This window comes from Ylistrum balloti, unplaced genomic scaffold (genome assembly GCF_031769215.1).
Source record: "Ylistrum balloti isolate Yb309-2 unplaced genomic scaffold, AGI_CSIRO_Ybal_v1 Utg370520, whole genome shotgun sequence".
Classification (NCBI taxonomy): domain Eukaryota; kingdom Metazoa; phylum Mollusca; class Bivalvia; order Pectinida; family Pectinidae; genus Ylistrum; species Ylistrum balloti.
The window spans coordinates 961,385-988,356 of NW_026782333.1; the positions used below are offsets into that span (position 1 = coordinate 961,385).

At 33.8% G+C, this 26,972-nt stretch overlaps 1 protein-coding gene across 1 annotated transcript; it reads left to right on the forward strand.

Annotated features, from left to right (window-relative positions):
- The first annotated feature begins 1,978 nt into the window (after positions 1-1,978).
- Positions 1,979-26,972, forward strand: LOC132555835 (uncharacterized). Its single transcript, XM_060220195.1, has 12 exons — positions 1,979-2,103; positions 13,489-13,636; positions 14,803-14,956; positions 16,363-16,724; positions 17,378-17,628; positions 18,489-18,577; positions 18,952-19,094; positions 20,063-20,230; positions 20,443-20,579; positions 20,776-20,882; positions 21,405-21,499; positions 22,470-26,972. The coding sequence occupies exons 1-12, from the start codon at positions 1,992-1,994 to the stop codon at positions 22,486-22,488; spliced, it is 1,785 nt and encodes a 594-aa protein (XP_060076178.1). The 5' UTR covers positions 1,979-1,991; the 3' UTR covers positions 22,489-26,972.

Consider the following 26,972-nt stretch of genomic DNA (forward strand, 5'->3'; position numbering starts at 1 on the left):
AATAAAAAAGAGTGTGATCAGCCTTAAGTGAAAAAACAATGAAAGGAATGAAGACCCGATGTATAAATGTACTTTATTCAAATTACAATGAAATAAGACGTAGGCTCTGTATATATTGAGAACATAAATAGCAGGTGACATAAGGCGAAACACTGAGTCACCGTTCAAAGTGAGGTCATGTGACATAAGGCAGCAGAAGTCTATCTCCGAAATACGTAGACTTAGTCGAGACTGCTGGCTCTGTTACATAATTACAACATAATTTCTGTGTTGAGAACTTTTGGACCTGCTGGTTGAGTCACGAATAGTTTGAGTGTAATTGCAAACTTTTTTTTAGAATTTATTACATTTCAATTTAGTTTAAAAAATGTTCTGACGCCTGACGGTGGAAGAGAAGTATGTGCTTCCTTACATATCAACGAGGAATCGACAAGGAGGATATGGACAGGAAATGTACAAGTAGGCTTTATTAATGAAAACGGTTGTGTCAAAAGCAGGAAAATTCCAGGTAGCAACTGTTTCAATCATCCGGGATCAATCTAAAGGATAAAGTGCCCCAATGCTGCTGTCCCGCGTGCGATTGCGGAGATAGAGGTGGGGGATAGGATGAGGTAGTGAGATACGGAAAAGACAAAACAAATCAACAAATAAATAAATTTGTTTATCTTTTAAAAAATCAGTCATTTAAGACCAAATCCTGTGTGTTTGTGTTACATATACAATTATATAACAGACTGGGCAATTAAATCTCTTATCGCGAAACTTTGTCTGATTTTCATTTTAATTATGTAGAGGATATCTTTTGTCTTAATTTTCTCAAGGAAAAGTTTAAAAGAACCACAACGTTAAAGAAACCAAGGAAATATTTTATGAGAATTTGGAATACTCTCCACCTATCCATTACAGATCGAGAATGTGAGTATTCCAAAATAAATACTCATATAAAAAAGTGTCTAAAGGCAAAAAGGAAATATGGATGGAAAGATAGAAACAGGCGTTGCATGGATAAATGGGTTGAAGATGGAATGAGATATGAATCGATCACGTGACAACAACTGGTATATGTGCGTAATGACATTCAATTAATAGTTATTTACTTTCACTTTGATGTAGAAACGTGCCCACTATCGCAAGATCGCAAACCAAACTTGCTCCTTACGAGAACAAGCACGGCCTTATACCCCGGATCCTGTTACCTAGAAACTCGTTTAAATATGAAATGAATTACGAATTATTTTTAACATATACTTAAATTAAAATCTTAAGCAGACCGATCCATGCTATTTGGAAACTCATTTACATGGTATAAATGTACATGTGATATGAAAAGACCGAGGAAGGGAAAACAGGTCTTTTCTATCAATACCCGAGAAGCTTCATTTTCCTGGTTTTGAAACATGGCATTGGAAATCACTTTATCAGTTTATGGGTGCGCATAAAATGAAAATTCCTGCCATTCCAACACTCTCGTTGCAGGGCTCGCACTTTTTGGTTAATGCTGTTCATTTTCCCTCCCCAATTTTATTGATATATGTTATGAAATCGGTCACGAAGCAAAGACATTAGTCGTTTTGACGATAGCGGCCTCTTGGTAGGAATACATTAGTGCTAAATTAACATGTGTACACATGAGAAAGATATGTTCCGATTACCGATTCCCAGTGGGGAGTGAGTACGTTTTCCAAACATACTCCCTATGGTACAGCGTCTGGATGAGGCCTCTCACGGGGAAACGGTTTGTAATTACATAAATGCGTTGAAAACGGACAATAACATATTGGGCAATGCTATTATGAAGAAACTTAGGACGTACTTTAATACAAATACGTTCCATCCCTCATCTGAATGTTGATTTACTTTCTTTTAAAGCAAATATCTCCAATCATATGTGATTTAATAAGTCAACCCTTCTACTAGCCTCAAATACTTTTCTAGTCAACACAAAATGGCGTTTTGTTGAAGGGAAGTTTGGCTGCGATTACGGAGCCGAAATGGATGGCCATTCTGCAGACCATAGTCCATCAGGAAGTCTCCTTCCGGGTGAATCTTGGCTACAATGCTGGGAAAACGAGATTAATTCTATCTCTGGTTTAAATCTTCAAGGTAAGTAGACAAAATCGGTGAAGTCTTGGAAGATAGTTCTCTCCAAACTCTTTTTTTCCCTTTGATTACAGATATTTTGAAATACACTGCAAAGTGTGTAGAAATTTACAACAAGCAAAACACTGAGATCGATGTCCATTTTATAATGAAATTAAGCATCCACGTGCACAGTGACGTACGCTGTAACTATAAAGACTGAAACAATAAAATATTACATAATATTTGGAATATTTTGATGGGTGACCGAATTCTTTTTATGCCGTATTTTGATAGAGGTTTGAGATAAAAACGCTGCACAACAATTTCAGATGTCTTGTCAGGAATTTTGTTTGAGAATATCTCGACCTACTTGTTACATTTCTATAACGTGTTCGAGGTCTGCAGTCTGTTAACGAAACAAATATGTTTCATCAGATATTTTGCACGTCATCTTCATGTAACTTAATATGTCTGCTTCAAATGACGTGACGCCCCTTAAACATTGGTGTCCAGGTGATCAGACTGGTTTAACTCAACTATATAGGACACCGTATGACATAAATTTATGACAATGTAAAGACCATACTACAAGTGAAATACTTTACATTGGCAACAATATCTCAAAGCTAAATTTTAAAGATCTGTGTGTTTGTAGTTGGAGACTCGAATGGCATTCTTGATTTTCCAAAAAATCGGGAAAATATCACTGTTTTAAACAGGGAAAAACACTTTTATTTTGAATAAAAATATGAAAAAAATCTGCTGTAAGATGGCAGAAATTGTTAGCATGTATTTCACTTGAAAATAACACTAGAAGGCTTTTCACAAAACTTAGATATATGTTTAGAAACTTTTTTTTTTCAAATTCCTCCAATGAATTTGTTCTGGTTTTAAACCTTAATTTTAATTGTTAATTGTAAACAAGTAGTTAAGTTATGAGAAAGTCTATATGTTTTTGTATTTTGTTTTGCAAATTAGAAAACAAGTGAAAGAACTAGTTTAAACAGGTCTGTTATATCAGATTTTGAGCTGGTCAAGGTTACATTCAGGCAGTTCCTATTACCAGGAATTTGGTGCTTTTTAAAGTTTGCTAATAATATGAACTTGGTCTTTAAGAGTCAGCTTTCAAACACCATAATTAATCTTAGAAGGTTTGAGATTTAAAACCTTATTTTAATATTTTCTGAAGTACAAACTATGTGACCTTTGTGTCAAAGGTCAGATTTCAGCTTTGATGTCAGGAATAAGTTCAGTTAATAAAAACATGTTTTCATCTGAAAATCTTAAAGACATAGAACCATGTCTCATAAGAAGTAGCAACCTTGTGCATTTAGGTTCTCTTATAGGAAGGACCTTGACTTATTCTGAAGTCATGTAAGTTAGATATGTATTGAAGAATTCGGATAATGTTGATGGAAATGATGGCAAGTTGTGAAGACAAATAACAGAAATTTCTCACTTTGAATATAAAAATAAATGGGTGGAGGGGATCACACCTCTTTATGTTGTTTTATTTCTTTGACTTAACATGTAGAGTGTTTTCTAAATGTATACACATAGACATATCCTATAATTGATCTTTTATGCTAATTTATTGGTTTTAATTACCTATTACAAAAAATACTTACGTTATCGTGACATCACTAGGATCTTTAACCCTTAAAAACAAAAACAAACAGATCAAATGATTTTGAATATAAACATTCTAAGTTCAGGCTGAATCAGGAATGTCTTAATAATTCTGACTTCATTCAGATTTTATTCAGGATATCATAGGTAATACAGACTTTGTCAACAATGTCTTACTTTGTCCAGTATGTCTTAGGTAAAACAGTCAACAATATCTTACTTTGTTATGTCTTAGGTAAAACAATATCTTACTTAATTAAGACTTTGTCCAGTGTGTCTTTGACATTCCAGAACATCTTATGTCATAGGTAATACAGACTTTGTCAGTTATATCTTACTTAATTCAGACTTTGTCCAGTTTGTCTTATGTAATACAGACATTGTCAAGAACATCTTACTTTGTCCAGTATGTCTTAGGTAATACAGACATTGTCAACAATATCTTACTTTGTCCAGTATGTCATAGGTAATACAGACTTTGTCAGAAATATCTTACTTAATTCAGACTTTGTCCAGTATGTCTTAGGTAATACAGACATTGTACTTTGTCCAGTATGTCTTATGTAATACAGACTTTGTCAAGAACATCTTACTTAATTCAGACTTTGTCCAGTATGTCTTAGGTAATACAGAAGTCAGAAATATCTTACTTAATTTAGACTTTGTCCAGTATGTCTTAGGTAATACAGACTTTGTCAACAATATCTTACTTTGTCCAGTATGTCTTAGGTAATACAGACTTTGTCAAGAACATCTTACTTTGTCCAGTATGTCATAGGTAATACAAACTTTGTCAACAATATCTTACTTTGTCTTACTTTGTCCAGTATGTCTTAGGTAAAACAGACTTTTTCAATAATATCTTACTTAATTAAGACTTTGTCCAGTGTGTCTTAGGTAATACAGACTTTGTCAACAATATCTTACTTTGTCCAGTACTTAATTTCAACAAGACTTTGTCCAGTATGTCTTAGGTAATACAGACTTTGTCAAGAACATCTTACTTTGTCCAGTATGTCATAGGTAATACAAACTTTGTCAACAATATCTTACTTTGTCCAGTATGTCATAGGTAATACAGACATTGTCAACAATATCTTACTTTGTCCAGTATGTCATAGGTAATACAGACTTTGTCAGTAATATCTTACTTAATTCAGACTTTGTCCAGTATGTCTTAGGTAATACAGACATTGTCAAGAATATCTCACTTAATTTAGACTTTGTCCAATATGTCTTATGTAATACAGACTTTGTCAAGAACATCTTACTTAATTCAGACTTTGTCCAGTATGTCTTAGGTAATACAGACTTTGTCAGAAATATCTTACTTAATTTAGACTTTGTCCAGTATGTCTTAGGTAATACAGACTTTGTCAACAATATCTTACTTTGTCCAGTATGTCTTAGGTAATACAGACTTTGTCAAGAACATCTTACTTTGTCCAGTATGTCATAGGTAATACAGATTTTGTCAACAATATCTTACTTTGTCCAGTATGTCTTAGGTAATACAGACTTTGTCAACAATATCTTACTTTGTCCAGTATGTCTTAGGTAATACAAACTTTGTCAACAATATCTTACTTTGTCCAGTATGTCTTAGGTAATACAGACTTTGTCAACAATATCTTACTTTGTCCAGTATGTCTTAGGTAATACAGACTTTGTCAGTAATATCTTACTTAATTAAGACTTTGTCCAGTATGTCTTAGGTAATACAGACTTTGTCAACAATATCTTACTTTGTCCAGTATGTCTTAGGTAATACAAACTTTGTCAGTAATATCTTACTTAACTAAGACTTTGTCCAGTATGTCTTAGGTAATACAGACTTTGTCAACAATATCTTACTTTGTCCAGTATGTCTTAGGTAATACAAACTTTGTCAGTAATATCTTACTTAATTAAGACTTTGTCAAGTATGTCTTAGGTAATACAGACTTTGTCAGAAATACCTCACTTAATTAAGACTTTGTCCAGTGTGTCTTAGGTAATACAGACTTTGTCAGTAATATCTTACTTAATTAAGACTTTGTCCAGTATGTCTTAGGTAATACAGACTTTGTCAACAATATCTTACTTTGTCCAGTATGTCTTAGGTAATACAGACTTTGTCAGTAATATCTTACTTAACTAAGACTTTGTCCAGTATGTCTTAGGTAATACAGACTTTGTCAACAATATCTTACTTTGTCCAGTATGTCTTAGGTAATACAAACTTTGTCAGTAATATCTTACTTAATTAAGACTTTGTAAAGTATGTCTTAGGTAATACAGACTTTGTCAGAAATACCTCACTTAATTAAGACTTTGTCCAGTGTGTCTTAGGTAATACAGACTTTGTCAACAATATCTTACTTAATTCAGACTTTGTCCAGTATGTCATAGGTAATACAAACTTTGTCAACAATATCTTACTTTGTCCAGTATGTCTTAGGTAATACAGACTTTGTCAAGAACATACAGACTTTGTCAAGAACATCTTACTTTGTCCAGTATGTCATAGGTAATAAAAACTTTGTCAACAATATCTTACTTTGTCCAGTATGTCTTAGGTAATACAGACTTTGTCAACAATATCTTACTTTGTCCAGTATGTCATAGGTAATACAAACTTTGTCAACAATATCTTACTTTGTCCAGTATGTCTTAGGTAATACAGACTTTGTCAACAATATCTTACTTTGTCCAGTATGTCTTAGGTAATACAGACTTTGTCAGTAATATCTTACTTAACTAAGACTTTGTCCAGTATGTCTTAGGTAATACAGACATTGTCAACAATATCTTACTTTGTCCAGTATGTCTTAGGTAATACAGACTTTGTCAACAATATCTTACTTTGTCCAGTATGTCTTAGGTAATACAGACTTTGTCAGTAATATCTTACTTAATTAAGACTTTGTCAAGTATGTCTTAGGTAATACAGACTTTGTCAGAAATACCTCACTTAATTAAGACTTTGTCCAGTGTGTCTTAGGTAATACAGACTTTGTCAACAATATCTTACTTAATTCAGACTTTGTCCAGTATGTCATAGGTAATACAAACTTTGTCAACAATATCTTACTTTGTCCAGTATGTCTTAGGTAATACAGACTTTGTCAACAATATCTTACTTTGTCCAATATGTCTTAGGTAATACAGACTTTGTCAAGAACATCTTACTTTGTCCAGTATGTCATAGGTAATAAAAACTTTGTCAACAATATCTTACTTTGTCCAGTATGTCTTAGGTAATACAGACTTTGTCAACAATATCTTACTTTGTCCAGTATGTCATAGGTAATACAAACTTTGTCAACAATATCTTACTTTGTTCAGTATGTCTTAGGTAATACAGACTTTGTCAACAATATCTTACTTAATTCAGACTTTTGTAATATCTTACTTAATTCAGACTTTGTCCAGTATGTCTTAGGTAATACAGACTTTGTCAACAATATCTTACTTTGTCCAGTATGTCTTAGGTAATACAGACTTTGTCAACAATATCTTACTTTGTCCAGTATGTCTTAGGTAATACAGACTTTGTCAGTAATATCTTACTTAATTCAGACTTTGTCCAGTATGTCTTAGGTAATACAGACTTTGTCAACAATATCTTAATTTGTCCAGTATGTCTTAGGTAATACAGACTTTGTCAAGAACATCTTACTTTGTCCAGTATGTCATAGGTAATACAAACTTTGTCAACAATATCTTACTTTGTCCAGTATGTCTTAGGTAATACAGACTTTGTCAACAATATCTTACTTTGTCCAGTATGTCTTAGGTAATACAGACTTTGTCAGAAATATCTTACTTAATTTAGACTTTGTCCAGTATGTCTTAGGCAATACAGACATTGTCAAGAACATCTTACTTATGTCTTAGGTAATACAGACTTCGTCAACAATGTCTTACTTATGTCATACTTTGTCCAGTATGTCTTAGGTAATACAGACTTTCTCAGGAATATCTTATTTAAGTCAGACTTTGTCCAGAATGTCTTACTTATGTCAAACTTGCCCAGTTTAATTAATACTTTGTCTATAATGTCTTACTTCATATAGACATTGCCTAGATTGTCTTAATAAATTCAGATTTTGTCTATAATGTCTTAAATAATCAAGACCTTGTCCAGATTATATTAAATAATCCAGACCCTGTCCAGAATGTCTAACTTGCGTCTAAAATGTCATAATTAATTAAGATTTAGTTAAGAATATCTTAATAAATTATGACATAGTTCAAAGTGTCTTATCTATGTCCACAATGTCTTAATTAATCCAGCCACTGACCAGAATGTCTTACTTATGTCTGAAATGTCATAATTAAGATTTAGTCAAGAATGTCTTAATAAAGTATGCTTAGTCCAGAATGTCTTAGTTAATTAACATTTCATTCAGAATGTCTTGCTTATGTCCAGAATGTTTCTATTGATCAAGATTATCTTAGTTAATTCAGACTTTTTCCAGAAAGCTTGCTTACTTCAGACACTGTCCACACTAGAATGCCTTAGGTATATAAGACTTTGTCAAGAATGTCGTAATTAATTCATTTTTTGTCCAGAATGTCTTAAATAAAAGTAATTTAGACTGTTCAGGTGGTCTTAAATTCATAGTTAATTCAGACGTAGTCCAGAATGTCTTAGTTAATTACTCTTTATCTTTCATGTCTTACTTAATTCAGAGTCTGTCTAGAGTGTCTTAGTTATTTTAGATTTTGTTAAGAGTATCTTTATTGATTCAGACTTTGTCAAGCATATCTTAAATTCTTTAAAGATGATTTAGACTACTATGTTTCAATAACCAAGTGGCATAGATGCAAGGGATTAGCTATAAGTTTACTCAAATGAAAGACCTTAAGACACTTTCAAGACCACAGGGGACAATTATACATAATAATCTCTTCTGAATGAGATCAGAAGCTTGCATGGATAACAGTCTTTCATGTTTGTTCAAATAAATGACCTTGAAACGCTCAAGGTCACAGGAGTTAAATGTGTTAAAATATTCAGACAACTTTCTTCTTGGTTATGAAGAAGTAGAGGGTTACAATATTGGATAAATGACTTATGATAAAGAGTTAAAAATCAAAATTTAAGTGAATGATCTTGACCCATTTTAAAGTTGACAGGAATTTAAAGAGTGAAAAACATCACATAACCTCTGAATATTTGGCCAGTAATATTATTATAAAGGTAGCATGCTGGAACAAAGCACTTTCAAATTGTTAAAATCAATTACCTAGGCCCATTTTCAAGGTCACTTGTTGTCTGATATGTTTGTACCTATCAATTTCACTGGAACATACTCAAAATGATGTGGAATTATGTTTTGAATAGAAATTGAACTTCCTGAATGATATACTGAAGAATGATTGGGTGATATATATATATGTATGTATAGTCTCATCAGACATCTAGTGTTATTTCTACATATCATATTTCCAGACTAATTGCCAGAACCTCAGGTACCTCTTGTGTGCAAAAACTGTTTACAGATGAGTTCTTTGAAGTCTATGATATGATTTATTCTTATGATGTACCATTCTTTGAATATTATTTATTTAGAATTCCAAAATAGTCTTTTCATTTACTTCTAACATATGATAGTTTGTTAGAAAATAAAACTTAAGAATGTTTTTATTAAATTTGATTAAAGTTTGATTTTGATGTCCTACACTGTTAGTCCCTAGCATCATTTCTACAAAGATAAAGAAAGAATTTATTACAGTTTTGTTAATGACACAAAAATGATTACTTTCACAAAAACTAATTGAAAAAAATATTGATGTAAAAGCATGGATGTACCTATATATAACTGGGGTTGTGAATCTGATTGATATAATTATTAAGATTTATATGTAAAAGAAGTTAGTTGATAGGATTTGCATTAAGTATTAAATGCAGTATATCATGTGATGGAGAATGCCTCTTTGGCTCTGTCCGTAGTTTTGTGAATTTACATCACTTGGCATAAGTATGTGTTTTCAGCTCATCTGCCTGAATGGCAACAAGGCTTATACCATAGTGCCGTGTCTCTGGTGATTGGTGTTAAAAGATTTATCTCAATAACCAAAAGGTTAAGGCTTGTGATATTGTGTTTATAGCATGCTGGGAGAAAGAGTTAGGAAGTTTATTCAAATATTGCAGGGGACAAATTTGTTAAAATCTTCAAACAACTTCTCAAAAACCAACAGCCCCAGAATATTGATCTCAGGCTCAATAGGCCCAGGATATACATCTCAGGCTCAGTAGCCCCAGTATATTCATCTCAGACTCAATAGGCTGATGATATTGATCCCACACTCAATAGGCCTAGGATAATGATCTCAGGCTCAATAGGCCCAGGATATTCATCTCAGGCTCAATAGGCCCAGGATATTCATCTCAGGCTCAATAGACCCAGGATATTCATCTTAGGCTCAATAGGCCCAGGATATTCATCTCAGACTCAATAGACCCAGGATATTCATCTTAGGCTCAATAGGCCCAGGATATTCATCTCAGACTCAATAGGCTGATGGTATTGATCCCACACTCAATAGGCCAAGGATATTGATCTTAGGCTCAATAGCCCCAGGATATTCATCTCAGACTCAATAGGCTGATGACATTGATCCCACACTCAATAGGCCTAGGATAATGATCTCAGACTCAATAGGCCTAGGATATTGATCATAGGCTCAATAGGCCTAGGATATTCATCTCAGACTCAATAGGCTGATGACATTGATCCCACACTCAATAGGCCTAGGATAATGATCTCAGGCTCAATAGGCCTAGGATATTGATCATAGGCTCAATAGGCCTAGGATATTGATCATAGGCTCAATAGCCCCAGTATATTGATCTTAGGCTCAATAGGTAAAGGATATTGATCTTAGGCTCAATAGCTCCAGGATATTGATCTCAGGCTCAATAGCCCAAGGATATTGATCTCAGGCTCAATAGGCCCAGGATATTGATCTTAGGCTCAATAGCTCCAGGATATTGATCTCAGGCTCAATAGCTCCAGGATATTGATCTTAGGCTCAATAGGTAAAGGATATTGATCTCAGGCTCAATAGCCCCAGTATATTGATCTTAGGCTCAATAGGCCCAGGATATTGTCTTAGGCTCAATAGGCCCAGAATATTGTCTTAGGCTCAATAGGCCCAGGATATTGTCTTAGGCTCAATAGGCCCAGGATATTGATCTTAGGCTCAATAGCTCCAGGATATTGATCTCAGGCTCAATAGGTAAAGGATATTGATCTTAGGCTCAATAGCTCCAGGATATTGATCTCAGGCTCAATAGCTCCAGGATATTGATCTCAGGCTCAATAGCCCAAGGATATTGATCTTAGGCTCAATAGGTAAAGGATATTGATCTTAGGCTCAATAGCCCAGGGTTTTCCATAATTTTGTTAGTAGTAGGCTGTGTAGTGAAAGTAGGAGGCTGGCCTGCTGTGTACGTGTAGTCGCCCAGGGTTTTCCATAATTTTGTTAGTAGTAGGCTGTGTAGTGAAAGTAGGTAGTCGTGTACCGAACATTATACGGAACTGGATTGGTGTAGGCGGCCAAATGATCAAAGTAGCCGGTCAAATTGGCCGCCGACCGGCTCTTATGGAAAACCCTGATAGCCCCAGGATATTGATTTTAGGCTCAATAGGCCCAGGATATTGATTTTTATAGGTCAGTTGCCCCAGGTTATTGATCTTAGGCTCACTAGCCCCAGGTTATTGATCTTGGGCTCAATAGCCTATTGAGTCCTGATTAGGTTGAAATAAAAGATATACAGTCTTTTATTCATATTAGGGTGAAAGATTACCATATTTATTGAAATAAATGACCTTGGCAAATTTTCAGGGTCACAGGGGTCAAATGTTTTAAAATCTTCATTTGGCTTCTTCTCAGTAACCAAAAGGGCTAGGGTAATAAAGGGCTACAGTCATCAAAGAATTCTTTCTCAATAACCATGAGACCTAGGGTCATGATGGTGGGCCAGTTGAATGCTGAGATTTAAGGCTACCATGTGTGGTCATATTCAGGACCCTAATGTACTTGTAAGATCACAGAGATCAAATACTTTAAGAACATTAAACATCCTGTCAATAACAAATTGGCTCTGGGTTATGGTAAATGTATTTGTGTTGTAACATTCTTTGGGAATAGGCTTTCAAGTTTGACTTAACAAATAAAGCATTCTTTATAAGCTGTAGAACAGTTGAGTGATTCATGTCCAAATATCAAATAAACTCAACAAAATTCCACAAACATACCAGTTTGTATTCTGTTTCAGGCAGTACCATATATCAGGATAAATTTGCACTTTTGCAATTTTGCATATTTTCTTTATTGTGACTTCGTCTTAGAAATTTGCAAGGATTCTTTTGAAGTATTTGAATACTTGAGAATGGACATTGGATTTATGCCAGTGTAGATTTGAACATCAATTGAAGATATAACTGACCACTCACACTACATCTGAGATTTACATACTGTTCAGTGTTTATTTGTTATGAAATTATTTAAGACTAGACAATGTTCAGGTGCATGTATAGTTATGTCAACATAGTAGATGTATTTGGCAGAAAAATTAAATAAAAATTGTTCAAACTCATAAAAATTTAGTGCAAATTGAAAAAAAAAGAAATACTATTTGAAAATTTAAAAAATGAGATGATATGAAAATAAGAAATATCAGGTAAAACATAGACTACTGTGCAGATTTTAATAGTACATTTTTCAATGCTTGAATGTGAGTGCAAGAGTGAATGGTTCAAGTTTGTAAGTTTACATGTTTTGGTATTAGATCAGTGTTGACCCCATAAGTGACATTAATGTGACTGAAGTGATAGACCCATGTTTTTCTGTCCATAGGTGACAACACTAAGTTACAATAGATAATAACTTGGCATGAATTGAGCTCCAACTTGCATGAAATGATCCTGAGATGGTTCTGACCAAGTGTTATTATTTTTCTGAAATCCAAGATGGCCGTCATCTTGAAAAAACCTCTTGTTCAGTTCCACTGGTGCCATTGAGCTAAAAATTGGTGGGAATGTTAAGGAAAGGTAGCCAACAAAGTATTGTTATTTTTCAACCTTGTCAAAACTTCAAAACTGCATTCAGGGAGGCCATTTTAAAACATGATTGTGCAATCATGATTTTCCAGTGCAACACCTATTTCAAACTTCTTCTCAAGTTTCACCAGTTGGATTGAGTTCCAACTTTACTGTCAAAAAATAGGTAACACTTGTTACAATTACCTACTCCTAACAAAAAATTCCATCTGCATCATGGAAAACAGCTTTTTAGTAAGGTGAAAAGGCCCATGGGCTTCTTTTTACAAAATCTATCTGATGTTTCTCACAATTTCTTGGAAATTTACTTTTTTTTCTCGCTTTTTAAATGGCCACTTAATTTGCAAGAGTTTGATATGTGCAAAAAATTTTCAATTTTTAATAACTTGTGGAACTGGAAAATTTTGTGATTGATACTACAATGAATGCCCTTAATTGTAGATACAAGGGAGACAACTTTTATCTGTTTGCTTGTGGAACTGAAATTTTTTGTGATTGGTACTATAATGAAAGACCTTAATTGTTGTTTCAAGGGAGACAACTTTTATCTGTTTGCTTGTGGAACTGAAAAGTTTTGTGAATGGTATTATAATGAAAGCCTTTTATTGTAGTTACAAGGGAGATAACTTTTATCTTTTTGCTTCATGAGAGAATTGTATTGATGACCTAACATGTCTGAGACTTACAATGCACACGCCTGTATGTGACTGTTATATTCCAGGCAGTAGCACCGAGCTTGGAGAACTAAACAGTCTGGTCGAGGACAAAGAGATAGCAGCCAAGGCAGTGGCTTTTGTTGTCAACAGTACACGTAAAGGGATAGTGCCTCTGTGTGCTGATGTTGCTAACCTACTGCGAACCAAGAGGAGGTAAGTCTGTCACGACGGTAAATCCAACCTAACTAATCAATAGCTGATTGAGCATGTAAATTTCAGATCGTCAACGTATGAAATATTTTTTGTGAGATTCTAAAAACTCCATGATCATGAAGATTGAATAGAAACACAGTGGGCTGTTTCTTCTGATAAATGACCTTCACCCTTTTGAATTTCAAGGTCACATTAATTGAATGTAAAGATGAATTCTTAATAAACCAAAAACACAAGGTTGTGATATTTTGAGCTTTGTATTTGTTTTGATGAATAACCCTGACTTACTTTCATGGTCATGGGGTCAAAAAGGATGTTGAAATTTACAAATGACTCGTGAATAAGCAAAAGACACTTGAAACGTACTGGAAAGAAGAATAATAAGTATGGGATTTGAATGTTTACTTAAACTTTCAAACAAAGTCTTCTCTACATGAACAGTCTGGTTTTAATATGCTATTGATTTGAAATTGCACAAAAATGATTCACAAATAGTATTTTGGAATGAATGTAAGGAATTTTTAAAGACCTCATTTGGAGTAATATGTGACACTAGAATCTGACTCCACTGAAATGTACCATACATCCCTATTGGTTTTTTGACATAAAAGGCAATACTTTTGCTCATGAATTTAATATGGCTAACGTCACCTTTACTACTGATTGAAAACTGTTAAATGATTTGGTGATCAACATCACTCAGTTAAATTCAAATCAGACTGTATGCAAAGGTGATGTATATCATACATGGATTGATTACTGGTTCCAAGGTCAAGGTCACTGCATCTACATACACTTTTAATAGAAAATCATCAGCCATATATGTATTCCAGGACAGCTTTCTTTCCTAATGGATTTGATCAAGATATATTGTTTTAACTGTAATAAGTCTATGTTCAGGGTGCCAAGGTCAAGGTCATCGTTACTCTATATATAGAGTTGTCAAAATATCTTATTAATTTCCATAGGAGCAAATTCATTCAGGTCTTATAAACATTTCCTTTTTATTTTTAAGATATTAGTTAAAATAGTGAATATGATTAAGAAATTTCATAAAAATTTGGTTTCTCTATTTTTTACAAGAAACATTAAATGTCAGAAACTTGATGCAATGCATCTGAAATGAGACTTGGAAAGTGATGGTAATTTATTAACATGAATTTCAGTTTGGAGAAAAAAGTGTTTAAATTGAAGAAAGAAAATGATGTGTTGAGATCAGCTGCATCATTGAGTGTCAGAACAAGCCATTCCACGAGCCCAACCCCTGCCTCCCTTAGCTCAGAAAAAGGGAGCTTTACAGAGCACAGCTTTCAACTTCAGGTAAGTTTAATGAGGGAGCTCAGAACAAGTCAGTTTTCCTTACCCCCAAACCTCTGTCACTGAAATATGTGACTTTACCGATCACAGCTTTCACTTTTAGGTAAGTTTAATGAGGGATCACAAAAGGAGTCAGCTTTATACCCCCCTCCTCTCTGTCATCTTTAAAAAATAGAGGGCTGTACAGCACACAGCTTCCACCTTCAGGTGAGCTTATTCAGGGAGCACAAAACAAGTCAGTTCTTCTGGACTCCACTCTTCTGTAAACCTTAAAACAAGGGAATTTTACCGAACACTGCTCTATGATCAGCTTTAAGTCAGATTAACCACTGAGAACAGAACAAAAAAATACGGACTCTCCTTCTCCAACCCATCACAAGGCTGAAATAATTAAAGAAACAAAATCAAGAACAGATTTTAGTTGCAGGCATGTCTGATTAATAAGAATGAAGCATGTCATTTCATGTTTCCTGTGCCTGTTTTACAGTTGTGCAAAACTTTAATTCGACATACCATTTCGTATGTGTCACCCCCCTATATCCTGTAGTCTGGATCAAGGGCTCTAGATGAGGTGCAAAATTTCCTGTTAAAATGTTAGAGCTTACGAGAGTTTATCTTTCACTAAAAGAAAGGCCAGCTTTATATCAATAATTATCATAGCCCACAGAATCTTTTAACTGTTAAGTCTAAAATTTTTGTTTGGGATTCATTTTCCTCAATTTTGTGGCTACTCTTAATCCATGAATTCATGTGTCCATGGGATGTGTTAAAATAGATGCAGATAACCTTATTAATTTTATATATCCGCAAAACCAAGTGTCAACAAAAACTGAGTTCCATGAAAATATGTGATTTTACAGAATTACAGTTATTTGAATTGATGGGGTAAAACTAAACAGAGGTTGGACAGATTTTACAGGTGTACAGTTATTTGAATTGATGGGGTAAAACTAAACAGAGGTTGGACAGATTTTACAGGTGTACAGTTATTTGAATTGATGGGGTAAAACTAAACAGAGGTTGGACAGATTTTACAGGTGTACAGTTATTTGAATTGATGGGGTAAAACTAAATAGAGGTTGGAAAGATTATACAGGTGTACGTTTAAATTTATGAGGCAAAACTAAAACAGAGGCCAGGCAGATTTTGCTCAAACTTCAGACAGTAGATATGAGAATGTCTCAAACAGTTTTGTGTTTCTAAAGTCTGGTTTAGAGTTCCTTAGTTATCATTCCTCCAATTTGAACCAGCTGGCGATATGTTCACCCTACATCATTACCGTCCATTTATGGTTTCTTTTGTGCAGGACCTTGTTCTACTTGTAGTACGGTGAAACATTCATTAGTTTCTAGAAATAACATTACTGTCTTTTTTAGTCCAAGAAATTATTTATTTGTTTTACATTTTAGGAGCGATGCCGACCTTGTTCCCGGTGCAGTCAGAGCTCCAGTACTATAAGTAACTCGCCACAGTTTCATGAAAAAAACAACCGACAAAGACTTACCAGTCTGCAAAGTTCTCCAGCCAGTCTCCAGGATACCCTAGACTCCAAGGCTCGGCGACACAGCTCACCAAAGTTCAGAAGGTCAAGGTCATGTAACCGAACACAAGAGGGGATAACTACAAAGGCTCTGGTGCATCATCCCAACAAAATGGTCCCCTCACCAAAGTTGACTGACTGTCTTGACAGTAAATCTTCAGTGAAGAAGGCAAGAAAGAACTCCCTGCCTGAGATAGTATCAGAACCAAGTGGCGATGTCAAGAGAGTGAGGTAAACTTGTTATGATCATCCCCACCCCACAGTCCCCCCCCCTCCCCCCTTAACCACACATTCCCAACCACACCCACACACTCACATACTTCTCCAATTAGACACTATCATTTAATGCTAAAGTTTATGTTATGTTTTATAATCATAAAAGTTTTTTAGTTTTATTCATAAAAAAATATATATTATTACATCATATTGGAAAATTCCACTTCATCCAATTTGTATACACGTTGATATTTGTGTTTCCTGAACCCTGATATTGATATTTACACAGTTACTGGCCTTTTTATAGTGGATTTGTATCAAATTAAAGTTTAGCGGATAGTTAAGGTATACACAGTCCTGTTATGACGGTGTGATGAGGGGATAATTCAGTGTCACCAATCTATAGTCATCAAATATCTGGACATAGCCTTCAAAAATAAGGGTGACTTTCATTACTCCTTCCTACTGCAATATTCCTTGTTATATGCATGTACATAAAAAGTATTTATTGTTAAAAGCAGGATCAGTGTTGATATGTAAGTTTATACAAAGAGAAACAAAACCTGTTCTAAATCTGCCTTACCACCACACCCTTTTTATGTAAATAAAGAAAAATTATATTCACATTAAACATTTGTGTGTTTATTCTTTATGACTATTCTTTGCAGTCCTGCTGTCTGTAACACTGATCCCTGTGAGGACATTTGCACCAAAACCTCATTAGCCAAGGTTACCCTCGACCCACAGATGACCACAGACACTCCGAAGAACTCTGATCCAGTGATGTCTCCAGACTCTGTGGAGGCCATTGACTCTACAGTGACTACGAACTTAGTGTCATGCCAGGAAACTCCAGAATTAAAAGGTCTCTCAAAGAATACATTGGACCATGATGATCTAGAGGACCAGTTTATGGAAAGTATGTTTAATTTTTAAGGTATTCTGGTTAACCAAAATTCCATGTTTCTCTGATATATATGATGCATCAAGTTGCAGTTCTTGCATCTGATTTTAGAGGGGAGGAGGGGGAGTCTTGTGTGGTTACATGGCTGTAGCAATACCATGATCATGGTAAATCCTCTGAATGGTTTTTGACAGGACTTCGATGTCAGGGATTGGAACATTTTTTTCAGGTTAGTAAGGTCAGTAGATTAGAAGTTCTTATAACACAACGAATAGAAGATTGTCCATTAGTCATCCAAATGTCACACTGTCTTGGTTGTGTTATAAGAACTTTTATTCTATTGACATTTCTAACCTGAAGAAAATATTTCAAAATAATACATTACATTTGCCTGCAAATCCGTGTCATTCCAATTCGCTATAAACACCAAGTTATTCATTACCAAAACCATGATCCTTTAGATAAAAATGTAATTGTACAATGTAATAATGTGAACTCGAGTTATTACACTCCTTTAATATATAATATTTCTATCTACCATATTTTCTGGATTATAAGCCGCGGCTCTTTTCCCTGGTGGTCGGGCATGCGGCTTATATATCGGTGTGGCTTTCATGTGGACAAAATGACAGAATAAAAACAAAAACAAAATGAAGCAGTGCATCGTCTGGACATTAGTTCCAGACTGTTATGTATTTCGGAATGTCCATTTGGTCGAGATGGTTCACATGCACAACCGACTTGCATGACCTGGCACCCAGTTCATTCAGTGGTACATGTATAGTCATATAGGTTTTAACATTTTACAAGCTGTAGAATTGTTTTCTAAAGCAATGTTGTGCTCCAGTTTTTAAATAGAAATATTTTTCTCATAGCTGTCCGGATCAATTCGAAGCTTGCAGATGACCTTGGTGCTGCTCACAAGGAGATTGCAGATTTAAAATGCCGACTGCAGGAATTAGAGGCAAGTTGTTTAGAATGTGGTTTGTCCTTCAATCATTCTTGTTATTGGTATTTCTGGAGAAGTAATGGATGAATTTTCTGAAATTTTGTACACAAAGTTACAACTGATACCTACTTGAATGTCTCAAATTTTAAATCTGAATAGAAAAAAAAGAATTGCCAACACAACATAAGTTAGAGTTTGGTGTAGTTTTACATATAATTTTTTACGTCATTACATGTACACTATTAGGTAAAGAGAGTAAGTCAGAAAAGTTTGCTCATGTTATGGTTTAGCAACTTCTTAGTTTTTTTCTGGTATTCGGCCTGTTTTTAATATGACACATGTTTGTTTATGTTGTTCACTTATGTGAGATTTCTCTATTTACTTTACAGAAGAAACATTTATCATCTGATTGTGCTGGAGAGTTTTATATTGAAAATGAATGTGATAGCTCTGGTCTGCGTTACCTTGAGGATCGTATGTCTTGGGTAAACAACAACAACAGCCACAACAGTAAAAAATCTAAACACTACAGGTGAGCAAACAAAATGGTGATGTATTAGAGGTATCTGATTATCTGTCAAATTGGAGAATGTGTTTCTGTTTATTTCCAATTTGAATGTCTTTATCATAACTGAAAAGTTTAATTCAATCAGATTGTGTTCAAGCAAGCTATTTATATCCTCATGCCTGTACGGTTAATTAACTGTTTAAGAACAAAATGCATTTAAAATTTTTAAAAAATGAAAAAAAATAATGATTTTTATAAAAACTCAAATTTGTCACCAAAATTTTACGCTTGAGATTTTCAGAATAAACTAAATGAAATAAACCAGAGGATCCTGTCCAAAAGTTGAGACTAAACATTTATGAAAAATATTTCAAAATGTATTGATAAGAATAGCTAAACCCACATAGCACATACACTTATATGTGAAATTATATACCTCACAATAAAAATTAGAGGGATTATAGCAGAATCAAGGTGTTTGTTCAATGGTCAATTCAATAATAAAATGTGTCTGGAGATCTTCACACTAGGTTAATTATAGATCACTCAATGAATATATGTTCTGATTTATTTCATCTAAGATATGGAAAGACATCCATAGGTTGGTCAATATAGCATTGACTTGATACATCCTCAGTTTAAGATTGGAGGTTTTCATAGTTTTGATCCCTTTACTCTGGGTGGTTTTTGTTTCTCAGGAAACTGGAATCACACATTGTTCTATGCAGCAGTGTTATGTTCTTAGGTAAAAGACTTTACCCTGATTCTCAGAATATCATGGTAAAGGCCCCCTGCAACTGTGATGAGGAGACACTGCCTCAAAGTGATTCTGACTACTTAAGGGGCAATAACCCAGACATCAAATCAACAATAAAAGAACGACACTTTGTGATTTACTAATGCTAATGTGTTTGTTTATATTGAATGTTAACCATGTCTTTCCTAACTCTAGTTTATTTCTGATGTTCATTGGCATTACTTGTGTATTGAAGTTTACCAAAGTTTGGAGTGAAGAAAGTCCAGCCCATTTCTCCATTGTTCTGCGAGCCTCTCCATGGTTGTAAATGTGCTGCCTGCAGTGAAGCATTTGGCAGTGATGATGAATTCACACAAAATCCAGCTGAAGGATTTCCAGAAAACCACAGAAAGTTCTCTGTCAGGTAATACTGATGTGATAAAGTCATATTTTGTATGGATGGATGTGAAACATAACATTTCTGTGATTTGTAAAAAAAGAGTTATAACTGATTGGCATTAATTTAACCCTATTTTTGTAATTAGGACAAATTAGTGTAATATAAAAGAGAAAAACTTTTCTTGTTGTTTTTGTCAAAAAATAAAATAGAATAAAATACAAAATGTTTTGCCACAGTCACAGATTACAAGTCCAGATGAATGACCATGTGATTGCTAAGGGGGATCGCACAGGATTTATACGATACCTTGGTCACTTGGACGGAATTGGACACCCTAACATGTTGTTTGTTGGACTAGAACTGGACTCGCCAGGTACCGAGCTTTTTCTTTCTGTGTGAAGTGGGGATGAAAATTTCTAGACATTTTATATCATTATATTGTAATAGTTCTGAAAAGTATTTTTAATAAATAAAAGTGATATTGAATTATTAGAAAAAAATGATTCAGTGGTATTTCTGTCTGTAATAATTGTTCTTTTGGGGAATCATTTTTCATTTTGTTTGATCAGGCGGTCAACATGATGGCTACATCAGTGGAAAGCGATACTTCTACTGTAAGAAAAACCATGGAGTATTTGTCCCTCTTCAAGAGATTCTTTGTAAAGTAAATAAGAAGGTGAGTCCTGTTAGGAAAGTCACTGGTCCGTTGTCACCTGTTTGAAATCATTTGCTGATTACGAAAGCTAATTTGGTAAATAAATTAATAAATTAAGTCAAGATTATGTAATAGCCAGGTATATTTAGAAGAAAAAAAAATAAAGTAATACAAAATTATTTACCTGTTCTCTGGGGAAGGTAAAATATTTGCCAGAAATGTGATAAAATTACCATATTTGTCATTATATAACAGCTGTGTAATTTATTAAAATAGAAGATTTGAGTGTGACGTTTCAATGACTACACAGGTCATCTTTATCTTACAACACAACCAGTAGATGATTTGAGTACACTAAGGTTGAAAATAATGTGAGGAAATGATAAACAGATTTAAGAAAGAAAAAACAAAGTACATATGATGTTAGCAGTGTTGGTCAGTTCTTTTACTAATCTAAGAAAATATTCTGAAATAATTGTTGTTACATGTTGAAATGTTGTGTATGATCTTGTTTATCTATAAATTTTTCGCAATATTTTACAGATTTCAAGGAAGGTATCCTTATATGATGGTTCAGACACAAATAGTAAAAGAAACAAAAGCAATCCGGAATTTCCCAAATATGATGATACAGACAGGTAAATGTTTTTATCATACTTTGTGAGGTCACTTTGGAAACGAAAATAATGTTGATTCAAAAGTGGAAAAGGAAAATATCAATCTCAAATTGTTTAATGTCCTTTTGTTTCTTTGTGATACTTTTGTCATTAATCAAAGAGGTAACGGATGGATGCATCACATATTGAATAACACCACTAGATCTATACTTGGCAAAATTAAATAGAGTGGAAAAAATACAGAGGAGTCTTCAACATTTTCAGACATATACCATCCCAAATATTGAAAAAAATACAGCCATGCATAATAACACCACTAGATCTACTTGACAAAAAAAAAAAAGAAAAAAAAGAAAGATTCCCCAACATTTTTGTACATAACTACCAAATATTGATAATACACAGCCATGCCTATGAGGTTAGAACCTTTGGGTTTTGTAAATATAATGATGACATAACATAATTTGACATTTGCTTTTACACCCAAAATTAATTCATTATTCTCTATTTGATAGAACCTTTTTGTTTACGAATGTCCCCCAGGGCTCTTATTTTGCATTTACATTGTGTTGGTTTATCATAAGTTTTAGTTCATGTATAGTTTTATCACTGTCAATACATTTAGGTGTTTAACATCTTACATTAAGTGTATTTTAAATATATGTCTTTATTATTCAATTTGACAACTGAAAATTAATGATAGAAAAAAGACAATAAATCCAAAAAGAGGCTATTATTTATCTACATGAAAGTATCTATTGTACTGAAATAGATTCTGTAGTTCACCCATGTCTGATCATAAATCTACTACAGCTGTTTCCTTTTAGTAAAATTGCCAACAAATTGCATTTTATTGTTCTGACAAGCCCTAATCTCCCCACCCATCTTCCAACACCCATCCTCCCCCTCCCCCAAGGTTTTCATTAGGGCAGGGTAAGGAATGTATAGAAGGTTTTCTATTTTACAATTCCATGTTTTGTTATCTTTGTAGAGATAATGTGTTTTCCTGATGAAGGTTATGGCTGCCCCGGTGCCTGATGTGAGTGTATTGCTGATGAAGGTTATGGTAGCCCCGGTGACTGATATGAACGACTGAGATCTTGTCTCATGCGAATATATTAACAGTTTCAAATAATCATTTATTGAGTGCAAGAGAAACAATGCAATTTCTAAAAACTGGACTCCTCTGCTAATTTCTTTCAGGTCTGATAACTGCTTTGTGTATTTGATTATGGTAGTGATGTTATGCCCGTTTTCTTTTTCAAGAACAGTAGTTTATAGGAGAAAAAACTGTAAATAAAAAAAAAAACCACAAGAAATGAAAACAATATCTTGTCGCAAACCCAAAGTCAATGTCACAAGGGAAAATACATCAACAAAATAAGGGTTTGTAATGAAAATCCTGAAAAAGTATTAGGAGAACTAGACCAGTTGTTCACTTCACCGCAAAAACTAAATGCTTATGGTATAAAGTGCTTAACCAGTGATACTATTTATATACTTTTCAAATCAGTAATACTTGCTCGGATTTTTGTGATAATAGAAACCAGATCAGCTTTGGAAGGAAATAACATAGGGGTCCAGAATTTTTCCTGAAAGGATGAAAGATAATTAAAAACTTTATAGGTTTTTGTCATTGCAGTAATCGTTGACTACTCGGCTTAGTGTTTAATCAAGTGGTTACAAAGGTAGTATGATATAAACAATTGCCTGCTCCAACAGTCACTATTTTTCTTAGTTTTAGTCTGTTGGAAGCATGTTCCTGTATTATCAATTTCAAATTAGAAACATTATTTCTCATGTTCAAAGAGATCATTTCTTATGCTTCAAGACGTGAGTGGATAATTAGGAGCATTGTTAGACTGCGATAAAGGGTTATTTTGTAGGTCATTTTCAATCTGATAACATTTCAATGATATTACTTCATATTGAAATGTAGAGAAAACTTTTAGTAACTACATCAAATGACAAATTGTTTTAGAATTTGAGCACTTAAGTGATATTGAACTAGCATATTATGAGGATAATCAGTTTGATTTCCAGATTGGATATGTCACAGTATATTGGGTCACCTGCCCTGCTACAGTGTACCTGTTTTATCTGGTTTACTTCCATGCATGCAGACCTGTAATATAATCAGTTGATCCTTTTTTCCAAACAAACATAAATTTGCTCTATCTTACATATAATTGAAATTGAAATCTTATTGTTAAAACAAAACACTTCAACTTCAAAAATGAAATTGCAATGACAAAATCCTGTATGTTACAACTATATTAGTAGAATTTCATCTTTACCACAGCTCATTCCATCCATATATATGACATAAAGCTACATGTATATATACATTGTAATAAATTAATGCACATGCATTTCATGTCACCATCCTATCATTAGAATTTTCATATTTTACATTCGCGAAATTTTTTCTTTTGATAAATGGACGATTTTTAAAATATCATGATTTCAAATTTAAGAAGTAAATGCTTGACTTGTAGTGTTATATGTTCACACATTCCTGGAAACATCATTTTGTTGTTCACAAACTTTTCAACCAAATGATTTTTGATTCTTTGGAACAATTGATTCCTTTTTATGCAAAATTTAAATTTAACGCACTCATATATTATTTTGACTTGTCAAGAAGTAACAAGGTCACATTGAAGCACCATGCAGTGATGTCGATTTCCGTATTGAGCCATCATGAAGTGATGTCAATTACGGATTGAAACATCATGAAATCATGTCAATTTCTGTATTGAGCCATTAAGAAGTGATGTCAGTTTCTGGACTGAGTTATCATGTAGTGATGTCAATTTCCGGATTGAGCAATCATGAAGTGATGTCAATTACGGATTGAAACATCATGAAATCATGTCAATTTCTGTATTGAGCCATTAAGAAGTGATGTCAGTTTCTGGACTGAGTTATCATGTAGTGATGTCAGTTTCCGGATAATGATTTTTTATAAATCGTCCATTCAAAAATTGTATCGTTAGGTATTGCGCATATAATTATATATTGTGATATTTTGAAATATCACAACTAATTGAAAGTAGCATAGTGGAAGATCTAATGGTAGGTTTTGTTTTGTTTTTTTGTAATTGTTTATATAAGTTCTAATTTGACATATGACTTGGTATCATAGTCAATGTGATCCATTTCTACATCAATGTTTTGTAAATGACTTTTAAACAGTATAAAGATTACTTAAAAAATGGAAACAGAGTCATTTAAATATGTCAGCCGTAAGGAGAACACTTTAGACTGGTCCAGAATGAATCCAATATATATTTGAATTGTTACTCGTAATGAAGCATATATTTATCATATATATGTTCTATATGCACAATTCAGAAGTCAGGAGGTAGCCGTATATCACACTTTAAGATGAATTCTTTTGATTTTTTTTTATGAGTGGAAATTAACACTTTAAAACTTTTTTTCAAATGCTTTATCTATTGGCAACAGCGCTTTTCCAGTTTCTCTTAACGGGTAAAAAGAATAATAGAAAACTTAATAATTAAACGGAGATTGGTGATCAACTAATGGCAGTGATTTAGTTTGTCAACAATGAAAATATGAAAGTAATAATTGTGTTAAAAGTATGCTTTAGTAAGAAAAAAAGTTTTTGAGTTTGAAAACAAAGTTTAGTCTTAACTTTGTTCTCTTACATACGAAAAAAACATTATATCGGCGAAAGGAGTTTTTGCTCGCAAGTGAAAATTTTAATCTTTTGAAATGGAATTGTACCGACTAGTCTATATTTGCCCAATAGTAGTTGTGCTTTGCTATTCCATTTGACCATGTAGCTCATTATGTTTTTCTTTATTGTTTTTCCTATGTAATGTACGGTAATAATGTGTTTTATGTGTTTTCACCTGTTTGTTTTAATAGGCTATATGCAATACAAAAGACGACCTTCTATATTACGAGCCAGACTCTGCTTAGACACTCGTTAACAAGATCAACGCTATGACATATATCATTTAGACAATAATGAACCTGACTAGTGATACATAAAAAAATTAGGTTGCACTGAAATCATTAAGGAACAGAAAAAATGTTACATTAAAATCACAAGTTGATCTACATCTTTAGTGACGACGTCCTCATTACGTGACGTCAGAATCGTTTAGTGATTGTACATCTTTATCTACATACCTTGGTAAAGACCTTTTCAGTACGTGACATTAGAATCACTTGATTAACATGCATATCCTACATACCTTGGTAACGACCTTCTAAGCTCATGACATCTGCATACCTTGGTAAAGACCTTTTCAGTACGTGATATCTGCATACCTTGGTAAAGACCTTTTCTGTACGTGATATCTGCATACCTTGGTAAAGACCTTTTCTGTACGTGACATCTGCATACCTTGGTAAAGACCTTTTCTGTACGTGACATCTGCATACCTTGGTAAAGACCTTTTCAGTACGTGACATTCGAATCACTTGACTATCATGCATATTCTACATACCTTGTTAACGACCGTCTAAGTATTGTTTGGCAACGTTTACTGGAGGGAGAATAACACTATATGTAGGTACACAAGAAGATGGTGATGTATTATATATTGCACATCTGACTCTTCTCAACGTTACAAGTTTTAAGTACTATTAGCAACTCTGATGTTGCTGGTGGCCGGCAGGTTATTTTTCTTACCAACTAAAAGAGAATTTGCAATATCCAGATTGCATGAAGTCTTGTTCAAGTATTACCTTTAATGATGGTGGTTTTAAGTTACCGTTATCTTTATTCGTTTATGTAGCATACTGGTGTCAGGTGCTTGATTTAATAGGCCGTATGACTATTGTAAATCGTGATGTTTCCGGAAATGTACACTTCCTGTTTCGGAAATCAATCCTGTTGGCCTATTGTATCATGGTATTATTGTACAATGTGATGATACTAGTACATCTATAAATGTTTGTTAACTTTCCTTGTCCATTGTGTCCCTATGTCTTTGCCCTCAGGGAACATCATACAGATCGGAGGGGAAAATATCGTTGTGTCAAAAAGTACGGTATGTTAAAAAGTTGAACATATGGTAACAGTGATTACTTGGTGCTGTGAATGATTTGAAGCATCTATGACAAACCATTGATGTGTACGTAGGGACTAGTCAGATGTACAACATACAAACGAAGACCATGTTGGTCTGAATCAAACCATGTCACCACATAAGAATTATGTAAATATACATACATAAACCAAAACACAAACAGAAAACTTTTTAACCCATTTATATTTCGCGAATTTATATTTTCTTGTATTTTTCTTGTATTCGTATTTGTTTTGTATCGATTAAAGTACAAACTTAAGTTCGGAAACGTCATGGGGATTCTTGCGGATTTCATTTACGACATATTATCCACGCATTTGCGTTGAGAAAATGTACCTCGCGAAATATATTTGATTTACAGTATATAAGGTCGAAAGCCTAGGCTTGCTGTAATTTAAGTTGTATCATTAAAAACATTACACCAG

Excerpts from the sequence above, each read along its gene's own strand:
- LOC132555835 (XM_060220195.1), top strand. The coding sequence starts at position 1,992 with ATGGATGGCCATTCTGCAGACCATAGTCCATCAGGAAGTCTCCTTCCG. Across the intron at positions 13,637-14,802 it reads CTACTGCGAACCAAGAGGAG|TTTGGAGAAAAAAGTGTTTA; the intron begins GTAAGTCTGTCA and ends CATGAATTTCAG. Across the intron at positions 20,580-20,775 it reads ACTAGAACTGGACTCGCCAG|GCGGTCAACATGATGGCTAC; the intron begins GTACCGAGCTTT and ends TTGTTTGATCAG.